The 20496-nt window shown below is 37.6% G+C and overlaps 2 protein-coding genes across 3 annotated transcripts; one reads left to right on the top strand and one right to left on the bottom strand.

Moving 5' to 3' along the window:
• Nucleotides 1–459: 459 nt before the first annotated feature.
• Nucleotides 460–20482, bottom strand: LOC110059094 (actin-like protein 6A). Of its 2 annotated transcripts, XM_089277320.1 has the most exons (13): nucleotides 20390–20482; nucleotides 20237–20313; nucleotides 17056–17134; nucleotides 16834–16935; nucleotides 7837–7937; nucleotides 6674–6973; nucleotides 5492–5581; nucleotides 4960–5021; nucleotides 4456–4570; nucleotides 3535–3615; nucleotides 2457–2552; nucleotides 1445–1531; nucleotides 460–958 (listed from the first exon to the last, which is right to left on the bottom strand). In XM_089277320.1, the coding sequence occupies exons 1-13, from the start codon at nucleotides 20412–20414 to the stop codon at nucleotides 878–880; spliced, it is 1296 nt and encodes a 431-aa protein (XP_089133446.1). In that variant the 5' UTR covers nucleotides 20415–20482; the 3' UTR covers nucleotides 460–877. The 2 variants fall into 2 exon arrangements, with proteins under 2 accessions (XP_089133446.1, XP_089133445.1); XM_089277319.1 differs by lacking the exon at nucleotides 460–958 and having other exon boundaries at nucleotides 1346–1531.
• LOC149098786 (uncharacterized) lies at nucleotides 13925–15815 on the top strand. The gene has a single exon (XM_089277321.1). It carries the CDS (start codon nucleotides 14307–14309, stop codon nucleotides 15450–15452), a length of 1146 nt encoding a protein of 381 aa, XP_089133447.1. The 5' UTR covers nucleotides 13925–14306; the 3' UTR covers nucleotides 15453–15815.
• Nucleotides 20483–20496: the final 14 nt, after the last annotated feature.

Here is a 20496-nt window from a genome sequence, read left to right as displayed (position 1 = left end):
AAAATTTCTTCGCCCAAATGCTTCAAATTAAGTCTAGATTTGTTTTAGCGAAAAAAAAAATTGGGGGTTAGGTGCACTTTAACAATTATTGGAAGAGGTTGAGAAAAAATATCGTGATTTGTCAGTGGCGAGCAGCTCAATTATTTGCCAAAGCCGAAGAATGAGGCAGATAATTGATCCGCGAGACACCGACAAACCAAGATATTTTGCGATGACAGAGTTCAATAAGTTTGCTTTCATACGTACATCACTCCCCGACAGTTCAGGCAAGCGGTCTGCCATTTTTCACAAAAGAGCGTGGTTACAAATAAACATGAGCATAATAATTATTATTTGTGGAAAAACACATCTAGACGTTATAGGCAGTCACGAGGCGGGCTCTCGGGCAATGAAACGGAAGAAAAAACAATGCATCGAATGACGTTACTAAATTATTCTGATATCAAGAACACCGCCCAGTTCTTAAATTATGTTTTATTCCATGACAAAAGATTACGTTGTGGCATCTTCGAGAGATCCTACTTTATCTCCGATACCTAGCCTACCGCCTTGTTTTCTGACAATCTCCCACAGTTTTTAGATGTGAAATAGCGGACAGGGGCTTCCTATAACCAGTTTTTCAAACCAGCTTCTCTACAAAGAATTTTCGTGAGATTCACGAGTGGAAAGATGAGTTGCAAGAATGAATAGGAGGGGAGTTGTTGATAACGGGGTGTGATGGAACGCACTTCAACAGAGAAAAAAGACCGGAGAGAGAGGGAGAGAGATTATTGAAGGATAAAAAGATCTAATAGAGCTCTAGGAATGCTCTTGATACGTCTCTATGGTACACTAAATACAAAATATAGTTTAGTTCTTGTTGTAAAAGGCGTAGGAGTTAAGGACACTTTCTTTCTACGCATCCTTTTCCTTGATCTTCGTATTCTTGTTTGGATATCCACATCTGTTGAAATGAGCCCTAAAGGAACAAAACAAACAAGCATAATCATTATTACAGTGTTCGCACAAATCACAACTAAACGATAAAGGAAGACTTTTCAACTTCCGTTCTCCTTGAACAGAAATAATTTGACGGATTCAAGACTTTATAACGAATAATTTCGTAACAAGGCGAGTCCCCTACCATAACATTCGTCCCATTTGGCTTATCGATCGCATTGTGGGCAATACAATGAGAATTAACTTAATACAACTTAAATCGTAACCTCGTTCCCAGGGTCTCTCATCTACCCGGGAGGGTAGGAAGATGAGTCGATTCCGTGCACAGTGACGTCACCACTGGTGAATTTAAAATGCCGTCCAAACTGGCGGACATTCATTGTTGTCACAATCTAGCTAAAACGTAAGTAATTCCAAAAACCTAAGTCATTACTTTCAACGCAGCATAGTCTAGACCTCCCGTCCTCCTTAACTGTGCGTCGTAAAGTAAGTCCGAGACACTTACCAGTGACGCCAGAATAGAGCCGCCTATCCAAGGGTTAAACCTCCTTTCCATAGCCGTGTTATTGGAGATCAGCTTCAAACGCATGCTCTAAACACAACAAAAACAACAACAACAACAAAAAGGACACAAATTGTTTCTTCCATAGTCTGTCCACAAACATTTATTATTTTTTGTTTTTGCTGCGCGTTATGTTTTCGCCGAGCGCGCGAGAGTAGGCGGAAAACTCGACAGAAGCCGCGAAGGGGCGCTATTTTTTTGGTCTTTCCCCAGGGCCACCCCCTTGTGTTCGGACCTCTTTCTGCAGATCCCCTGCGCTTAATACGTTTGCTCGCGATCTCGGCGAACTCACGACAAATAGAGGGTCTGTGGACAGACTATCACTTTCACTGAGTACAACTTAAAGTATGGAAAAGGTGAAGTCGGTCTCTGGGCAACTGGCGCGTAACTCCAGTCCCACAGTGTAGAAAGAAAGCATGTTACTAACCCCCTGGCTGGGTCGCTAATAGAACTTGTCCATAATATCTTTATCAGGTTTCCCTTTTTTGTATCTATTATTTTGTACCTCTCATTAGAGAGGGCAACTGCGACAGTCAACTGTCTTGCCAAGCAATATAAATCTAACGTTAAAGACCGCCAACCCTCTGCCTGAGAGTTTGATTGGGGAAACCGTTTCAAATGTTCGTGTAAATGGTGACCGCTACAAATATAACTCCTCAAACTAATAATTCATCAAGTCCAAACAAAGGAAATCACCACCGCGACGGTGTTTGGACATAATTAACTTCACCTATAGTATATACATGCATAGCATTCAAGAGTGTTTTACCACAATTCCAAACACCTTGAAGTTCGTCAAGTATACTTCACTACGCGTTGTGTTTTCACCTCTCTTCTAGGTGTTTGGAAATGTGTTTAAACACGGTCTATTGTGTTTGATAAAGATGGTGTGGAGAGCGTTATGTTCAACACAATGCTTAACGACCAGCAACGTAAATGATGTTACAATACTTACAGGCGGAGTCTTGGAGAGAAGTTCACGATTGAGTCTTTCGATAAAGCCTTGGAGAAGAGTGTTACCACCTGTGACAATCACACTTCCAAACAATCCCTGGGGAGCAAGGTTAATACTTAGTCTTACATTCCAAAAGATTGTTTAAATATGTTACTGCGCAAAACCTTCCTGTGGCAGTTTTTGCTGTGACGAATAAGCCGCTGATTTGGCAGTCCTTTCATGTGGTACTGTTAACTATGCAGTGGGGTGGAGGTTCTAAATTTAAAGTCTTTGGATAAAACCGCCTACTGTGCGACCATTCAAATGAAAGCCATTGCATATGGTATTTAACAAATACAGAAGCCTAAGCCGTGTATTACACTGTGATAAAACAAGACGGAGAACACGAGGGAAATGTAGAAAACACTCGCCTGCCTACATGCCTCGTCTTCAAAACTTTCTGCTGCTTTGCAGAGAACTCCATCACAAATTTCTTCAAAGAAATGCTTTTTCTCTAACAACAATGTTGACTAGAGGAAATATGGCGAACACTAAAACACGCTATTGAGCAACACTTTCATGAGGTATTGTTTATTATGCTGCAAGGCGGAGATTCCAATTTAATAAAACCCCTGTGTGCGACGGTTCAAATGAAAGCTACTGAGCAGTCCTCATGAGGTATTATTTTACTTTAACAGTTCGGCAATACGAAAGACTACAAGTATTGACAGGAGAACTCTTAACAGGAACTCCTTCCCTCACTGAAGGGTTACCTAAAGTTCACAATAAATAAAAATTAACCTGCTAATAAAATCATAAATAAATAAATAAATAAATAAATAAATAAATAAATAAATAACTAAATAAATATATAAATAAATAAATAGGTGGAAATTACGTACAATGTGGAACTAGAAATATAATTATACTAGCAGAAATATCCCTCAGGTGTAGAAAGGATTTCAGAAGATACTTAAATTCCTATTGTTTATTATTCGTATTGTTTATTATGCTGCAAGGCGGAGATTCTAACTTAATGAAACCCTAGTGTGCGACCATTCAAATGAACGCTATTTGCAGTACTTGTATTTTTACTTACTGCTCTAATGTCGATGTCGGTCATTCCTACACTTGTCGTGACCACTTGCGTGACACCAATGGCGGTACTGCCTTCGATACCCTTAAACAATAACGCAAGATAAAACATGATACATTCAAAAACACATAGAGCATCACATTCAGGAATATAATCCATCAAATAGCTTTTGAGATAAACTGCTGCATAAATTAAAGAGCCTGTGTCTGTACGACTTGATTGATACCAGAAGGTCCAATGGAAGGTTTTTAACCAAAAGAAATTGTGTGACCCACTACCGCACTCCGCCTGGGATAATTGGTAGTTTTCTGATGCGGCTTCATAATCTGTTGCCATAAGTTGGAAACCTCATTTTACCGCTTTTTACCGCTTTTGATCAAATTTTCTCTATGATCTTCACACAAGAGCAAAAACCCTTTACAACAACAAAATAATAGCTTCTTGAATCATCGTCGTCATCATCATCATCGTCATCATCATCATCATCATCATCATTATCTTCAAAATCTTTTCACATTGCTCAAAGGTTTCATTATCGTTTTCAGCAGGAGGAAAACTGGTTTTAACAGGTGGGCAAAACTATTGGCACTGAACTTCTTTCTACGAAAAACTTTCCACTACATGTAGATGGCCAAACCAGGCAAGTACATTCATTGTCCTCACAGCCGGTCAATTTGCCCGGTGCCCGACCCCTGATTGCACCACCGGACACACGAGGCCTCAAGGCCTTGATAACTGAAATTTGACAGTTCCAACAAGACCAACGAAAAGGGATTTTCCGCATCAAAGCTACATGTAACTCTAAAAGTTTAACTATCAATTCATCAAAAAATCAAGTCACCACACAGGCACAGAAAAGTGTGGCAGGCCCTTGAAGCAGTCGTTAAAAATACATGTAGTAACCCTGAGGTAATGAATACTGACCTTAACATTTGAGGGATCAAAGAGTCCCTCACATATCCTAAACCTCTCCACACCAAAAGTGTTGTTATAACCATTGGGAAATTCATACACCACCCCAGGAATATTGCCTAAAATGCTGAAAACCAAAGCAAAATAATGAATTAATCAATCAAATTAAAGGAAAGTAAGTTTTGTGGACGAGTAAGAACGTAAGTCACTGATAAACAATTTTTCTACTGAAAAGAAATGTACAAGCTATTTTACACTGTATAATACTTTTAAAAAAATGCTCATTCTCATCTCAAAGCTATTTGTAATTCCTAAACTGTACTTGTTTTATACGTATGAAAGAAAAAGGCATTTTCCCTTATTTGTTGGAGGGCTAGTGAGCTGTAGTGTATAAAATCCACCCAAAACAGTCTTTCAGAAGACGACAGAGCTGTAAATAACACTGACCAATGAACTTTAATACTGCACTACACCGTAAGACCAATTAGGAAAAATGGAAAGAAGGAAAAATCAAACCTTTCATCATAAGGGCCATCTGACACTTGAAGAACACTGACTTGAAAATCTTGTATGGTCTCCTGTGAAGGTTAAAACAAAGTTATTGTTTAAACGTAGTTTACTGTACCATACACATGTGGATGCTGCTATGGAAGTGCTCACTGCCTCTTCCTTTTTACAAATACACTTACAACTTAGGGAAAATATTGTACCAATTCATGATGGGACATGGCAGGTTGTTGGGCATGGATGGGCTTGATTTGAAGCCAGAAAATGGAGCTGACCTACCCTATGAGGGTTATAATAATAGTAATTTAATAATAACTTATAGAACTATTATTATTATTATTATTATTATTATTATTATTATTATTATTATTATTATTATAAATTATGATTCTGTAAGTCTCTAGTAATGGAGAGTGAACCACCAAGAGAGTGTTGTAGTACTACATGTAGATGTCAGCAACTCTCCAATTTTGAATGTGGAAATGACTCAAAGACAAACAATACTATTCATAAGAAACAAGAGTGTTAAAATAACACTTACATTCACCATGTGCCTGTGGAATGATTTCGTGACAGATGGAAGGTTATTCTTTTTTGTGAAAATAGCTGGTCCACCTTCTTTAGATACTTCCTAAAAATAATACAGTCCAGAGTATTGCCACCAAACAAACTACATGTATATGTAATCAAGCTAACAAGCTAGCATAGCCGGTCACTTCGCTCCATGATTAGATCACTCCAAGTCAGTTGGCTCCAATCAAAAGTTAGATCACCCCATACGAGAAGTGACTTTGCTCCATAGAGAAGTGACTTTGCTCCATGTTGTAATTGAGTGTTAACTAACTTAAGTTCTAAGTGCTTACTAGATTGTACCTAACTAACCTAACTGAGGTTATTGTCAGTCGATTAAAATATATACATGTAGATGAATTTCCAATATTAAAACATAGAAGAATCTATTTTGAAGAGGGCCAAAGCATAATTGAACAAAATTATGTTGTGTTAGCAGGTGTATGAAGCCACTGTGAATCGACGCTGTGATGAACCTGAACCGACAAAAGTTTGGCTTCAACAAAAATTATTACATGTAGTTCTGCTTTATTGATCACACATATTTATCAAAAGACCTGCAATTTCTTACTGGAGTGGAGCAAAGTCACTTATCGTGTAGAGCTATCTAACTTTTGGTTGGAGTGAAATGACTTGGAGTGATCTCACAATGGAGTGAAGTGACCATAATTCGCTCAGTGGTTAGAGCACTTTCCATGAAATCAGGGTGTTATGGGCTTGATTCACTGTTGGGGAATCTGATTTTTTCCTAGCATTTTTTCAGTTCTACAGTTTAGTATACAGTGTAGGTAATCATATGAATGCAAATGCAATTAAAGATTTACCCTACAGTACAAGTGATAGTTGAAAATTCTCTCAAAATTGCAAGAGCCTTTATCCAATAGGCGAGTACAATTTTAAAGAATTTCTAAATATCACGAATAGTGTTAATCCTTACACGTAATTGCTTGAGCTTTAATACGATTACTCGTTTACTATATGACTGAGAAAACTGCGTATGCGTAGCTGTTAGTTTGCACTGCAGAGCAAATTAGGAATTACTAATGTATTGGCCTGCTCTCAGCCAATCACAATGAAGTGATCTTCTCAGTCATAGAATAAAATATAGAAAGGCATATCATAGTTTTTCAAATATTTCAATCAAGTTACCTACCTTACTAGCTATGACATAGGGTGGCACAATTTCAATGTTTTGTTCCTCAAACATTTGACGACATTGAGCAGTGATAAAATCCCCAGCTAAAGGAGATTTGACAATAGCTTGTTGTAGAACATATCCATCATGTACTGGTACAGCACTGGTCTGCGTTGCTCCTGAATCTATCACAAGCCCTGTGGATCTGCCATTTGCAAATGCTGTCAGTGCTGCATTCTTGCACAGGAAAAACGCTGGGATGTTGTACTTTTCAAACATCAATTCTGTGAGCTTCTCTCGCTTTGGGCGGACATTCCACTAGAAAACACACAAATATAGATGTAGGTAACCTTGTAAGTGTAAAAAGTTAATTCTAAAGCATTCTTTTATTTCATTTCATTTAATTTGACATTGTTTATATGACATACACCTAACCAGTGTTCCTGAGATAAGTGAGGGGTCTCGGGTCAAAAACCCGACAATGTCAGCTACATGACCCAACAAATTAACAGAAAATCTAATGATTGGGTGGGAGCAGTGGGAATTGACCTGTTGGAATTCTTCATTGACACCCTCCCTTGAAACAATGATCTTCTAGAACCCTGCATGTATAGCAACATCTTTATACATGTATTATACAACAGTTATTGGTTAATAGGGTTTCACTTATCCCAGCTACAGTCATAGGACCACTGAGCATGTACATGTAGATTATCACTGTTTTTGATATGGGCAGTACACAATTCAGACTCTACAATGTATGTACATGCAAATGCATGGCTGTTAAGACAACTGCACAGTACATGCAGTACTTCTGAGCAGATGTGCCAGTCAATATAGTGCAGCTTGGACAATAGTTTCAACTGTGATGGTCCATTGCACTTATTAGATACTTTGCAGTTAACTGCCAGGGCTGTCAATGAGGGGCAAAAGCCTTAACACCCATTATGGCTGAGTATGTTTGATGGACCCTTGATGCTACAGGAGAACTGGCCTGTAGTTGATACAATTCACCCTTAAAGTAACAAGTTTGCTACAGGTGTGAAGATCAAGGTTACAGGTGAATTACAAACTTAAAACTTAATGACAGCCCTGACTGCCATGGGTTGCAAGCAGAGGTTCCTTTCCATCTCTTGCCTCGCAGAAAGAGAAGGGAAGCGCTGTCTCGCAGGGTAACTTACAGAAGCCTCAGACATAAGAACTGGGTGAAGGGCTGATTCAGATTTGATATCCTTGACATAGAGGTAGTCCAACAGCTTTTCAAATGTATCCCAGTCTTCAACTGCATTGGAAAAAAGTCAACAGACAAGTAAATTTTATGACATGTAGTTATAACATAAATGAAAGAGACTAATCACACAATATGAAAGCGGTCGTTCCGCCCAGAAGTTGATGTGCCTACAAGTCAGTTCGCCTACATGTAAATCGAAGTCGATTCACCTACATGATCAAAGTTGTTTTGCCTACACACTCTCAGTCGATTCACCTACATTGATTCGATTTGGCTCCACTAAATACTTATTAGTAATAGTAATTGGACCGAGTGGAGTACAATTCAGGGAGTAATTGTGTAAGTAATTTCAAAATCTGATGAGCGCAAAGCGTGAGGCCGATTTGAAATTACAAGCATGATTACCCCCTAAATTGTACGACATGAGGTCCAATTACTAATTAATCATATCTATAGCAAATTTCGGAATTAAAAATGTCTTTTGAGAACTTCTTTTGAGCGAAAACATCTGTAGCACGTTTCATACATTGTGTAAGTTTTGAAAGCTGTAGGCAACATTGCAAAGAAAGCCATTACACCGCATGCAATTGATGTGCAAATAATGTGGGTATCAAATTACAGGTGTCCAATTACCAAAAGTTCAAATTGGATACCTGTAATTGGACACCCATGTGATTGTGCGTCGATTACGTGGCAAATAGGTGCGCGGAGAACCAATCACGATCGAGAATTTTCATTATTCCTTCAGTTGTCAACTGTTGTTCCCCCAGTTTACAACTGCTGTTGCATGATTTTCCTTTCCACCTCCCTTTCACCAAAAGAAGACTGACAGTGATGTTGATATATCTTCACAAAACCGTCTTTGATGCAGGCGAATCGACTTGTCCTGTAGGCAAAATGACTTGTACATGTAGACAAAATGACCAACATTCCATAATATACAGGATATTCATTGAAAAAGTGAGTTAGCAAGGTGAACACTTTTATCCTACACTTTCTAAAATTCGCAGCACATTGGAGGAACAAATTCCAAGTGAAAACAGAAAATAAAGTTGTTTGCATATGGGCTTTGTACTGTACTGTCTAAGTACATTTAAGCCAATGTTGAAAACATAGCTATGCATTCCTTTTGTGAACTTGTGCTTTTTTTCAGAAAATTACAACTTTTTCAACACTACAAATCAAATTCTCTTAAAATCTGACGTTTTACAAATGAAGCAAAATCAATGCATAGCACAATAACGATTATAATAAAAATATTTAATCAATGAAAAAAATCCTGATTAAGTGATATGTTTGGGAATCATTACATATTTTTTCAGAATTAGTCACATGGCCATGGGCGTGGCCCAGTGACATCATCACTGGTGTTACTGATCATGAAAAACATAAATACATGAAATAACTCTGAACTAACTAATATGACGAGAAAAGAAGACATGACTGATCATTGTAGTTACCGTAAATCCTCGAATTAGCGCCCCTTTTGAGTAAGTGCCCCTCCTATTGGCCGAAATTTAAAATAAGCACCCCTCCCTTTCCCCCTATTTTGTGGACGAGTAATGCAACAACAAAGGATGTATCAGAGTTCTCCGTAAGCTCTGGCAACCGGCGAAATTCGCCGTCTAGTCGTCCTTGGCGCGCCAGCTACTCAGAGTAAACAAATTATGAAAAAAATGTATTTGTAACAATGTGAGCCTAGCCGTCTATAAAATTAAGCATAAAAGCAATAGGTCTAATTTTCTCAACAAATACATAGCGATTAAAAAATACAACTCTTATAGCTGTAAGATAAAAGAAATCTGAAATCATTCGGGCCGTGAGAATTGCCGCCAAAAACATGACGTGGGCACTGAGCCATGACAGCAGCACTGAAATATTTGACAGCCGTGGTTAAGTTAAAGCTCAGTTTTTCCTCTGAAAATGAAGCGATAAACCCAGCAATTGCTGTTCAGTACCTGGGATAAATTGAAAAGAAAATAGAAATGGCACAAACGAAGGTCATAAGTTGTTTTCTTTCAAAAATATAATTAGCCTGCGAACAGGCTCCCGACGAGGACAGAAAAAATTTTCGGCAAGCGCAAAACAGAAGAATTCGGAGAGCAAAGCAATCGGGGAAGGGACAGGGACGCTTCATTCGGGCTCACCGAGAGCCCGTTCACAGGCTAAAATATAATTAAAATTAGTTCTTTTATCTCCAGTGAATGTACACGTAATTTAATTAGTTCTTTAAATACGACATGCAACCCAGTGCTTGGCTCGCACATGGATTTTTGAGAACAAATAACTGCAAAGATTTATTTCAACAAAAGAAACAAACTTTGCAAGATCTTACACAATCTTTAAACCCGGCAGCTGTAAGATGTTTTTGTAAATATTGAAAGTGAGATATAAAACAGGCAAGCTTATTGAGCAGGGAAGTATGAATAAATACATGCATCATTTCAAGGCTTCATTATAAAGCAAAGCATTTGCAAAATATGCCAAGTTTAAGTTTGTTTGTATTAATTGTACCACTTTTGAAATCATGAACGAACAACCCAAACTACCGCAAAGGTCCAAAATGTTGATGATGGTCCGCACGCTTAATCAGAAAAAATTCTGAGCTTAAATATACGGGAAACGTCACTAAGTATTACAGGCTTCCGCTTGCAACGGTTACCAATCACAAGCTTCATCACATTCAACGAATTCCACCCTTAACACAGTCTGTGTTAAAGCCACTCAAAACTTGTCTTTCAACAAAATAAATGTCAAACCTCAATCTAGTGCCTTCAATGCCAGCAAAACTCTTTTCTCATTTGGCTTTTTCATCTGTTTTTACACGCGTCATTGACCAGAAATTGAGAATGTTTTTGACGTTTTTGATATTTTTTTGATTATTTGATACGGATGACGATTAACCTGTTTAACTAACACATTACATTACATGTATGTTTTTCTTGGTGAAATTGCTTTTCTTTGAGAAAAGAACAAAACCAGGATCGCTTAAAATACACTGAAATGCACTTTTTAGAACCCCAATTTCAAAATTTTCCCGGGGAGGCTCCCGGACCCCCCAATAAATGGTTGCAGTGCCCCCTCTCCACGTGGCTCCGATGAAACCACTCCGCGTCTTTTTATCGGCATTGTCCACTGCCCAGTCAAAGTTACTCTCCCTCTACTTCAAAGTTTCGGGAGAACCCTGATTTATAGTTTTTGTCATGTAGTATTTAATTTGTACATTGTACACACAGCGTTTTTCAGTAAGAAATATCCGGACAGATTATATATTGATGGAAAATTTATTTCTCAAGACGAGCCTTTCGCTTAATTTTCAAATTTACATATGTAGATTTTGGACAGATTATTTTATTATTTTGTTTTTTGCATGTCTTTTCTCACCTAATACTTGCCACTTAAATTTCTACTAAACACAAGCTCGATAAGCTGCAAAAACAAGACGAATTAATTACATCCTTAGCCGCCACAAAAGGAGCGGAACATCAAACACGCTATTTACCGATGGTGTGAAACTGCCCAAACAAAAACTCGATGCACTGGGTAGGTAAGCAGTCAATATTCGTTCTTAGCTTTTTGTTTTGTAATTATGTGTTAGGTTGTCCAAGCTTTATACTTGTTATAGTCGCTCTGTATGAGCGTGTCTTGTGGTTAGCTTTTAGATCAGTATTTGCTTCCAATGTTTGGAAGCTCCCATTTATATACAGAACTAGCTTGTTCAAGGATTATTATAGAAAACCGTTAATTTCAAGCACCCACATTATCTTCAACATGGTTGTGACACTTCAGCTGCTCCCAGGAATAATTTTTATCTCTAGACACTTTGAGGATGTATGGATCTTAAAATATGTTCTCGTAATGTAAGAGGCTTGGGAGACATGCTAAAGAGAAGGGAAATGTTCTCTTGGCTCAGGGCAAAAAACAGCTCTATTTATTTTTTACAAGAAGTCCATTGCTGCGAGAGCACGTCCACTATGTGGTCAGCAGAATGGGGATACAAATCCTTTTTTAGTTGCTGTACGGGCGCTAAGGCAGGAGTTGCAATTCTATTCAATAATACATTCGATTTCGAAATGAAACGAGTGTACTGTGATCCTAATGGACGATTCATTATTTGTGACATCCAAACCAACCAAAAGTATATAACGCTGGCCACCATTTACGCTCCCAACGACGATGACGCGGCTTTCTTCGAAGGCTTCTTCGAGCATTTATCAGATTTTCAATGTGAAGAAGTAATTATTAGTGGCGATTTCAACTTAGTGCTTAATTTAGATAAAGACAAGAAAGGTGGCGTCGCAAGAACACACAATAATTCAGTTAGGATCGTTCAGGAATTTATGGAAAACTTAGATTTAATTGATGCTTGGAGAGTGCTACATCCCGATTCCCTAAGATATACTTGGCGCCAACGGAAACCCGAAATTCAATGCTGACTAGACTTCTTTCTTGTTAGCCAAAGCTTAATGTGTAATGTCATGCACGCCGATATTTTGACAGGATACAAAACAGACCACTCAATGATCGATATCAGTATAGCTGTTCATTCGAATCCAAGAGGACCAGGCTTTTGGAAACTTAATACTTCTTTCTTGAACGAAATTGAATACGTTAACCAAATAAAATCAACAATCCAAGCTGTTAAAGAAGAATATCAAAATGATGACACTGTGAACCACGCATTATTGTGGGAGATGATAAAAATGAAAATCCGAGAACAATCATTAAAATATGCAGCTGCCAAAAAAGCTAAAATTTTAAAACGGGAAGAAGAGCTAGAAAAAGCAATTAACAACTTGCAAATATATATGGAAACAACAAGCGACGAGGAAAATGCAAAACAAGTTGGGGCTCAGGAATTAGAAAGAAAAAAGGCAGAATTGGAGAATATAATTGAGTACCGCACCAAAGGTGCAATCTTAAGATTGAAATGTAGATGGTATAATGAGGGAGAAAGAAATACAAAATACTTTTTAAACATGGAAAAAAGGCACTACAAACAGGGAGTAATAAGTCAGCTAAAAATTAATGATGATGAAACAGTAAACACTGACAAAGAAATTCTAAATCAGTGTGAATCCTTTTACAGAAATCTATATAGCTCTCATATGAATATCAACGACACTTATGTTAATGACATGTTTTTCGACGAGAATAATACTAAGGTACTGAACCCAGACGAGCAAATGTCATGCGAAGGCCTGCTGACCAAAGAGGAATGTTTACAAGCCTTAAAAAATACAGAAACAAATAAAACACCAGGCTCAGACAGAATACCTGCCGAATTTCATAAAGTTTTCTGGAACGATTTGTCGAATTTACTTGTTAATTCGATTAATTTTGCATATCAAACAGGTCAATTTTCGGTAACCCAGAGACGCGGAATCATTAAATTAATCCCCAAAAAAGATGTAGAACCATACTTTATTAAGAACTGGAGACCAATAACTCTTTTGAACTGCGACTACAAAATCGCGACCAAAGCTATTGCAAACAGACTAAAAAAAGTTCTACCGAACCTTGTAGATAATGATCAAACTGGATTTCTTAAAGATAGGTTTATCGGGGAGAATATTAGACTCATTGACAGTATAATTCATTACGCAACGGCTAACAAAGCCCCTGGTCTTTTACTTTTTCTTGACTTCAAAAAAGCATTTGATACAGTAGAGTGGCCTTTCATTCAAAAAACATTTAAATATTACAACTTTGGACAATCGCTAATCAACTGGATTAAACTATGCTACCATAAACACAGAAAGCTGCATCCTCAATAACGGATGGGCCAGCGACTTTTTTAAGCTCGAAAGAGGAGTAAGGCAGGGTTGCCCCCTTTCTCCGTATCTTTTTATTCTCTGTGTTGAGGTTCTAGCGGATGCAATTAGGAAAAACCAAAATGTCAAAGGCATCTTTGTGAATGGAAATGAAATAAAAATTAGTCAGTATGCAGATGACACCACTTTAATACTCGATGGTTCCAAGGAATCTCTTACATCTTCTCTGCATATATTGGATAATTTTCAATGGATATTTGGCCTTAAATTAAATAACAAAAAGACGGAAGCCCTTTGGATCGGTGCTAATGCCGAAAAAGAAGACAAATTATGCCCAGAAAGAGACCTAAAATGGGTTAAAGGAAAGACCAAAGCTCTTGGAGTATGGTTCTCAACTAATCCTGACCTAACAGTAGAGCTGAACTACAACGAAAAATTGATAAAAATAAAAAATAGCCTAAGCTGTTGGGAGTGTCATCGACTTACCCTTTTTGGCAAAATTACTGTTCTAAAAAGTTTAATTGCGTCCCAACTTGTATACATTTTGTCTCCCCTCACGACTAATCACCGTGTCTTAAGGGAAATCAATAGGCTCTTCTATGATTTCTTATGGAACGGCAAAGGCGACAAAATTAAGAGGGAAGTAATGATTAATGACTATGAAAAAGGCGGCTTAAGAATGATTGATATTGAATCCTTCAATAAAGGATTGAAAACTACCTGGGTCAAAAAATATACTGATGTAAACAATCACGGAAAATGGAAACTTTTTTTTGGCTTAGAACTCCGGAACTACGGTGGCAGAGCCTTGTTCAGCGGCAACCTTAGCAAAAAAGACCTGTCAAAGTATGTCAATTTATCCTATCCATTTATTGTGGAAATCTTAAATATCTGGACTGAAATCACTTACGAGAATAATACAGACCATTTTCGCTCTCAGAGCCTTTGGCACAACTCCCTTATAAGAATCGATAACAGACCAATCTTCTACAAAAAATGGCAGCAAAAAGGGATTAACAGGGTTTCGCATTTGATGAAAGATTCAGACACCTTCCTATCCTTTTCTGAATTCAAAGATCGGTATGGTATCACTGAAACAAATTATCTTGCTTTTTATGGGCTGTTATCCGCTTTAAAAAAAATCAAAATACCTTTACACAATAATATAAATATACAATACGAAAGCTTTTATACGAAATTTATGAAAGCAAGTAAACCAAGCAGACAGGCCTATAAAAAAATAATTGGTCTTAAACAAAGGTGTCCAACCAAGAGTCAAGAAAAATGGGCTATGGATTGTGCCTTTGAAGCCCATGAACCAATAGACTGGAGTGCGGCGTACCAGCTATCTTTTCAGTGTACAAAATCTATAAAACTAATTGTATTTCAATTCAAATTGCTGCATAGACGACTGGCGACTAATGACTTTCTTAAAAAAGTAGGAATAAAAGATAACGATCTCTGCAGTTTCTGCAAAACTGAGAAGGAAAGCCTAATTCATCTTGTCTGGTCCTGTAGAGTTGTCTCTACCTTCTGGCAAAACTTCAAGGAGCTTCTTGTAAGCCAAAATCTTGCGTTGAGAACATACAACCTTTCTTTAAATATAGTCTTAGGCCTAAGGCCAGACAAATCAAAGAATAAACAGAAACTTAATTTTAATTTTCTTGTGGCGAGATATTATATATGGTCGTGTAGGACATGCAACTTGCCCCCTGAAATGAAACATTTCTCTGTCTTTCTGGCATGTTACAACAGCCTCAAAACTGGAGCAGCGTCAAATGATAATCTTTAGAAATCTAAGTGGGTGATAATAATAATTAAACGTATTTACCAACAAGCAACTGTATAAAAAAAAAAAAAAAATGAAGAAAACCCTAAGGCTAACACTGTGCACGGATATTATTGTACTGTAGGTCAACCTTAACAAGTGTTGCACTTGTCAGTATTGTAAGTAACGTGTATTGTATGTAAGTAGTAAGTAGTCTTTTTAATTAATTAATTAATTAATTAATTGATTAATACAATGTAACTTATTGTAGTGTAAGTAATGTAAGTAATTGTATTGTTAGTAATTATCCAGTAAGTGATGTAGGTAATTGTCCCATAAGTAATGTAAGTAGTTGAACTGTAAGTTGTTTTTTTTTCCCTGTGTTTTGCAATAAAAAAAAATAAAATAAAATAAAATAAAATAAAAATAAAAATAAAATAATTTGTACATTGTTTCAGTTTGTGAACACCTACGTGAACACGTTGAACACATTAGGTAATAACAGTACCGCAATTTAAACTTTAGGATCAGCTTTTTATGTCAATAAACAGCTTATGTTGTTGTTTATGTGGAGATGATGTATTAAAAAATGATCATGTCAGGCCACAATTTGTTAAAAACTCAACAAGCCCAAGGCGCCCCCACCCCCCCTTGATTAAGCAACCCCGTCTTCTCCTAAATTTGAAATAAGCGCCCTGGGTACTAATTTGAGGATTTATGGTATACAAGTACACAACTTAAGCAGCTGTGAAATTAAAGCCTGAAAAAAATTCAGGCCTGAACCGGATTTGAACCTATGAGCTCTGCAATACCAGTGCAGTGCTTTACCAACTGAGCTATCAAGTCAACTGAGAGCTGGTCGGGTCTGAATTTTTTTTTTCAGGCTTTAATTTCACAACCACTTAAGTTGTGTATAACTGCGATGATCAATTATGTCTACATATATATTTTCTCCGCAGTTCAAAATATGATCTTTCATATATCCACTTGCATTCTTCATCACCTACGGGTATATTACACACTCACAGTGTGACCAGCTCTCAGTTGGCTTGATACATATAGCTCAGTTGGTAGAGCACCGCACCAGTATCGCAGAGGTCATGGGTTTGAAAGCCGTTCAGGCCTGAATTTTTTTTCAGGCTTAATTTGACAGCTGCATTGTTTATAACTGCGATGGTCAATCATGTCTTTATATCTTTCTTCGCAGTTCAAATATACGTGTACGATCTTTCATATATTCCCTAGCATAAAATTACTGAGGTTACACAAGAATCAATTTTTGATAGCAACAGCTCAAAAAGATCAGTTAAAGAGCCCTTAAATGCACATTTTTTAAAATTTTTTAAAGGTCAATTCAGTCAAATAAATTACATCAATGCTCAATTAAAATACTCCTCATACTCACTCATTCCATCTTTAACAGGATTTATGAGTTCCATGTTCTCCTTTGGAATATGAATGTGATTTGTGTCAATATAGTACTTTTTCTCAGGAAGTTTAGGTTTTTCTGGAACAAAATCACCATAGAAACACATAGTGTACAGCTCAATAATGCATTTAAAAAAACGACAACAACAAGGGGGTTATTATTTCTGTATTACCACGACAGCACAAGGACAATCTTTACCTTCACTAGGAACATCTGTTTCCATAAGTTCATCTTTAACCTCTTCCTCTAACATTCCCACATAAGTAGGGACGTCATACTGAAGAAACAACAAATTCAAAATCAACTATATTAGTATTAGATATACATGTAAGCCTCGGGCCATCCCACCATAACCAGCAAAAGGGAGGGAGGTGAGGGAGCAAAAACACTATACAAGCACAAATGGCAGTAGAAGCAACTTCACCCTCTTACTCGGCTGGAAGAATAAGCCCTGCAAAACCCTGTATGAGAACCCTACAGAGCATGACTAACCTGGAAGACCACTGACTGGCTGATTGGCTCAAATGGAAAAAACTTTGCCCAAATTACATTTTGCCGCATCAAAACAAACTGCAAATGTGCCATAAGTTTATTCAGTTAATGGAATGTTTTAGACTAAGTTCACTGGTTGGTTATTAAATCACTATTTAGTCAACAGATGGTGGCCTTGTCCCAGTCTGAATGCAAGTAAGCAAGAAAAGTTACATGTACTTACCCCACAGGTACATGGGTACTTCTGTTTATCCCTTTTTAACTACATGTAGATGGGGACTTTTATGAACCCAAGTTTATCAGTTGATACATGTATTTGTACATTGAACATTACGGGTGGTGAACGGTCCTTCAAAAATTCTGGGTCCTACAAAATTTTAACCGAATTTCACAGGTCTCGCAGTCTCGTTTTTAAGCGGTTAGGTGCGTCTTGCAGTCTTAATTTTTATACGAAGTTGTCTCGGAGTCTCGCTTTTTTGCAAGGCTAAGGGTCTTGAAGTCCTGATTTATTTGTTTCTCTGTTTTTATAAATGATGTCTTACTGTCACTTGATATTGAATTTCAATGAAGCAACTTACATATTTTAGAAAAAAAGTTAGTCCTAACTTCTCCTAAATTGTCTGAATTCCACAAAACCTACTGTAACATAACGCATACATCCGTTTTGGTGCCAGAAAAACAATTATTTTGTTTTAGGATATCTTAATGTAGTGTGTTAATTATAATCGGATTTCCAGTTCCAGCCAGTTCGAAGAAGCTGGCTAAAAGGCTGCACAAGCTTATTCTAGCTCTCAACTAAATCTGGGGATCAAATTTTCAGAGTAAGAACATCTCACACTCGTACTTTGAAGTCTCAGTCTCGCAACCAAAAAAGTCAAAACGTCTTGGGCTTGCAGAGAAAAACGCTTGCCTCACTGTCTCGCAGTCTCACATTTACCATTTGCTACCCCTAACATTAACAACTCCAATGACTGATAGAACTGCTATCATTGTGCCATATACATACATGTACAGGTATTATGGCAAGATGAAGTTTCAGTGTCCAAAATTGCGCTTTCCTGGTCGCCAATGCGACTAAAAATTTTGCACTGGCAACCAGAATTTTATAACTGGTCACCAGCGGGCGATTAACTATTTCATGCTATGATAACTGCACAAACAAGAACTTTGATTTTCAGCCAAATCGATTAAAATAAAATTCAAAGCCGCCCGCCAATTGGTCACTTCCTTTTTACCTTGCCGCTGGTTTTGAAGTATAAAACCGTTTTACAGCTGCGATCAGTGCGGAGCTTCGCCGCCATGTTTTTTCAGCGGTTTCCCATAACATAATGTATTGCGGGAGCAAAGGAGGTCCCATGCGTTCTTTCGCCATGAATATTTATTTAGGCAATGTGGTGTCCAAAGATGTTCTGAAATCTTTCCGTAATTTATTACAAAGTGGAGACGGAACATCCACGAAGAAATTAGATGAAGATTTAGATATTCTGTGGGCGTCAAATGGTGGAAATATAGATCTGTCAAAGTGGTCAAAAGATGATTTCAGCAATGGTTTGATTCCTGATTACATCGAATGCAAACATTTTGCCAGCAAGCCCATGGCGACCAAAAATTTTGGTTTGTTTTTCGCTGCGAAGGAAAAAATTTATTGACACTTTTTGGCAACCACATTTTTCCATATGGCGACTGCGAAAAAAATTTCAGTTGCCAGTTGGCGCCTGCCGAAAAAAGTTAATTTCAGACCCTGAGTTTCTAATGTATGTTCTCTCAGTTCAGTTGCTGTTGATGTTTAAGATTTTTTACTATCACTGCTACATGTTAACTGATGACAGAGGCTCATTTTCCTATCTTCATCAATGAGCAATTCTTAAAGGAGGTCACTCCAAAAAAACATTTATTTTTTGTCAATGCTAATAAAAACCTTGCACTAAGTTTAGCCACTCACTGAATTTTCAGCCTCTAAAGTGCAGTTTTTCCTTAAAAAAATTTGTCTCCAAATAAGCCTAAAATTCGAACATCATCGTTGTAATTTTGAACAGTATTTAGCAGCCAGACTGTGTTTTCGTGACGTCATTCCGTCCGAGAGATTTTATCCAAATGACTTCCGACAAGCCTTTTAACTACCACTCTGGGTTATGGCTGCTCTTGAACCATATTATTTTGAGCCAAACATGCTCCAAAACTCTGAAACGAAAGCATTGAAGATAGTGACATGGATGATCACTCGAAAAAATAGATTTTGCTGACCTTGTGAAGGATGCTATGTCAGTTGAAGGGTTTTCTCCTTCTCACCAATTTCAAGTCTTATGGAATGGGGTCACATAAACACGGCCTGGCTACCAAGACAATTCAAAAATGGCCACTTCCAAAGTTGCTTCTTTCGAGACAAATTTCTTCACGATAGCAGGCACTTCAGAGGCTGAAACTTCGGTGAGTGGAAAAAGTGAATGTTTACTTGCTATCAGCGAAGACAAAAAAAGTAAGCTTTTTGGAGTGACCTACTCCTTTAAGGCAAAAGAAAAAAAAACCTTGGCTTGACAAGGTAAGCACTGAGCTTTTAGCCTTAGATTAAAAAACAAACATAAAGATTTAGCAAGTGTCATATTTTTCCCAGGAAAGTTTAACATTTGGACTTGTATTATTCTTTTTTAATATTTCTCTTCAGGAGATAAACAGCTGAGGTGGACCGGTGGGGGCGGGGGAGAGGGGATGGTAGTTTTATAACAGGGAGCTGTTCTGTGAACCAAACAAAATCTAAACAAGACAAGCATAATTCATTTCACAGAAACCATAAACAAGGGTCAGTCATAGGTGTTTTGCATCTCCCAAGCTGTTCTAGCAAGAAAAAAATAGGCTACAAATTTCAATTCTTACAATCAAATCAAATTACCTTTGGGCAGTCTTCACCCGCATAGCCGGCTCGTATTGAATGGGCGCCAATGTCAAACACGATCGCACCAACTTCGTCTACAAACAAAAGCGATTTCGTGAACTTTGCAAGACTGAAAATGGTAGCAAATTACACAAAAATAACTACTGTTACCTCCTCCATACACTCCTCCGCTCATTTTTCTTGGATATTCAACGTTCGATGTAAAAAACCTAAAAGTATTTTGTTGCTAAATGAAACTGGCCGGCTAACTGACAAAT

The sequence above is a fragment of the Orbicella faveolata genome, unplaced genomic scaffold (assembly GCF_042242905.1).
Source record: "Orbicella faveolata isolate gen_17 unplaced genomic scaffold, um_ofav_v1 contig_46, whole genome shotgun sequence".
Classification (NCBI taxonomy): Eukaryota; Metazoa; Cnidaria; class Anthozoa; order Scleractinia; family Merulinidae; genus Orbicella; species Orbicella faveolata.
This window is presented reverse-complemented; position numbering and strand designations above follow the sequence as displayed.

Coding starts and splice junctions, on each gene's coding strand:
- LOC149098786 (XM_089277321.1), top strand. CDS start 14,307: ATGATTAATGACTATGAAAAAGGCGGCTTAAGAATGATTGATATTGAA.
- LOC110059094 (XM_089277319.1), bottom strand. CDS start 20,414: ATGAGCGGAGGAGTGTATGGAGGAG. Junction 17,135..20,236: donor CGGGTGAAGACTGCCCAAAG/GTAATTTGATTT, acceptor TTGTTTCTTCAG/TATGACGTCCCTACTTATGT. Junction 2,553..3,534: donor CCGACATCGACATTAGAGCA/GTAAGTAAAAAT, acceptor CTTGCTCCCCAG/GGATTGTTTGGAAGTGTGAT.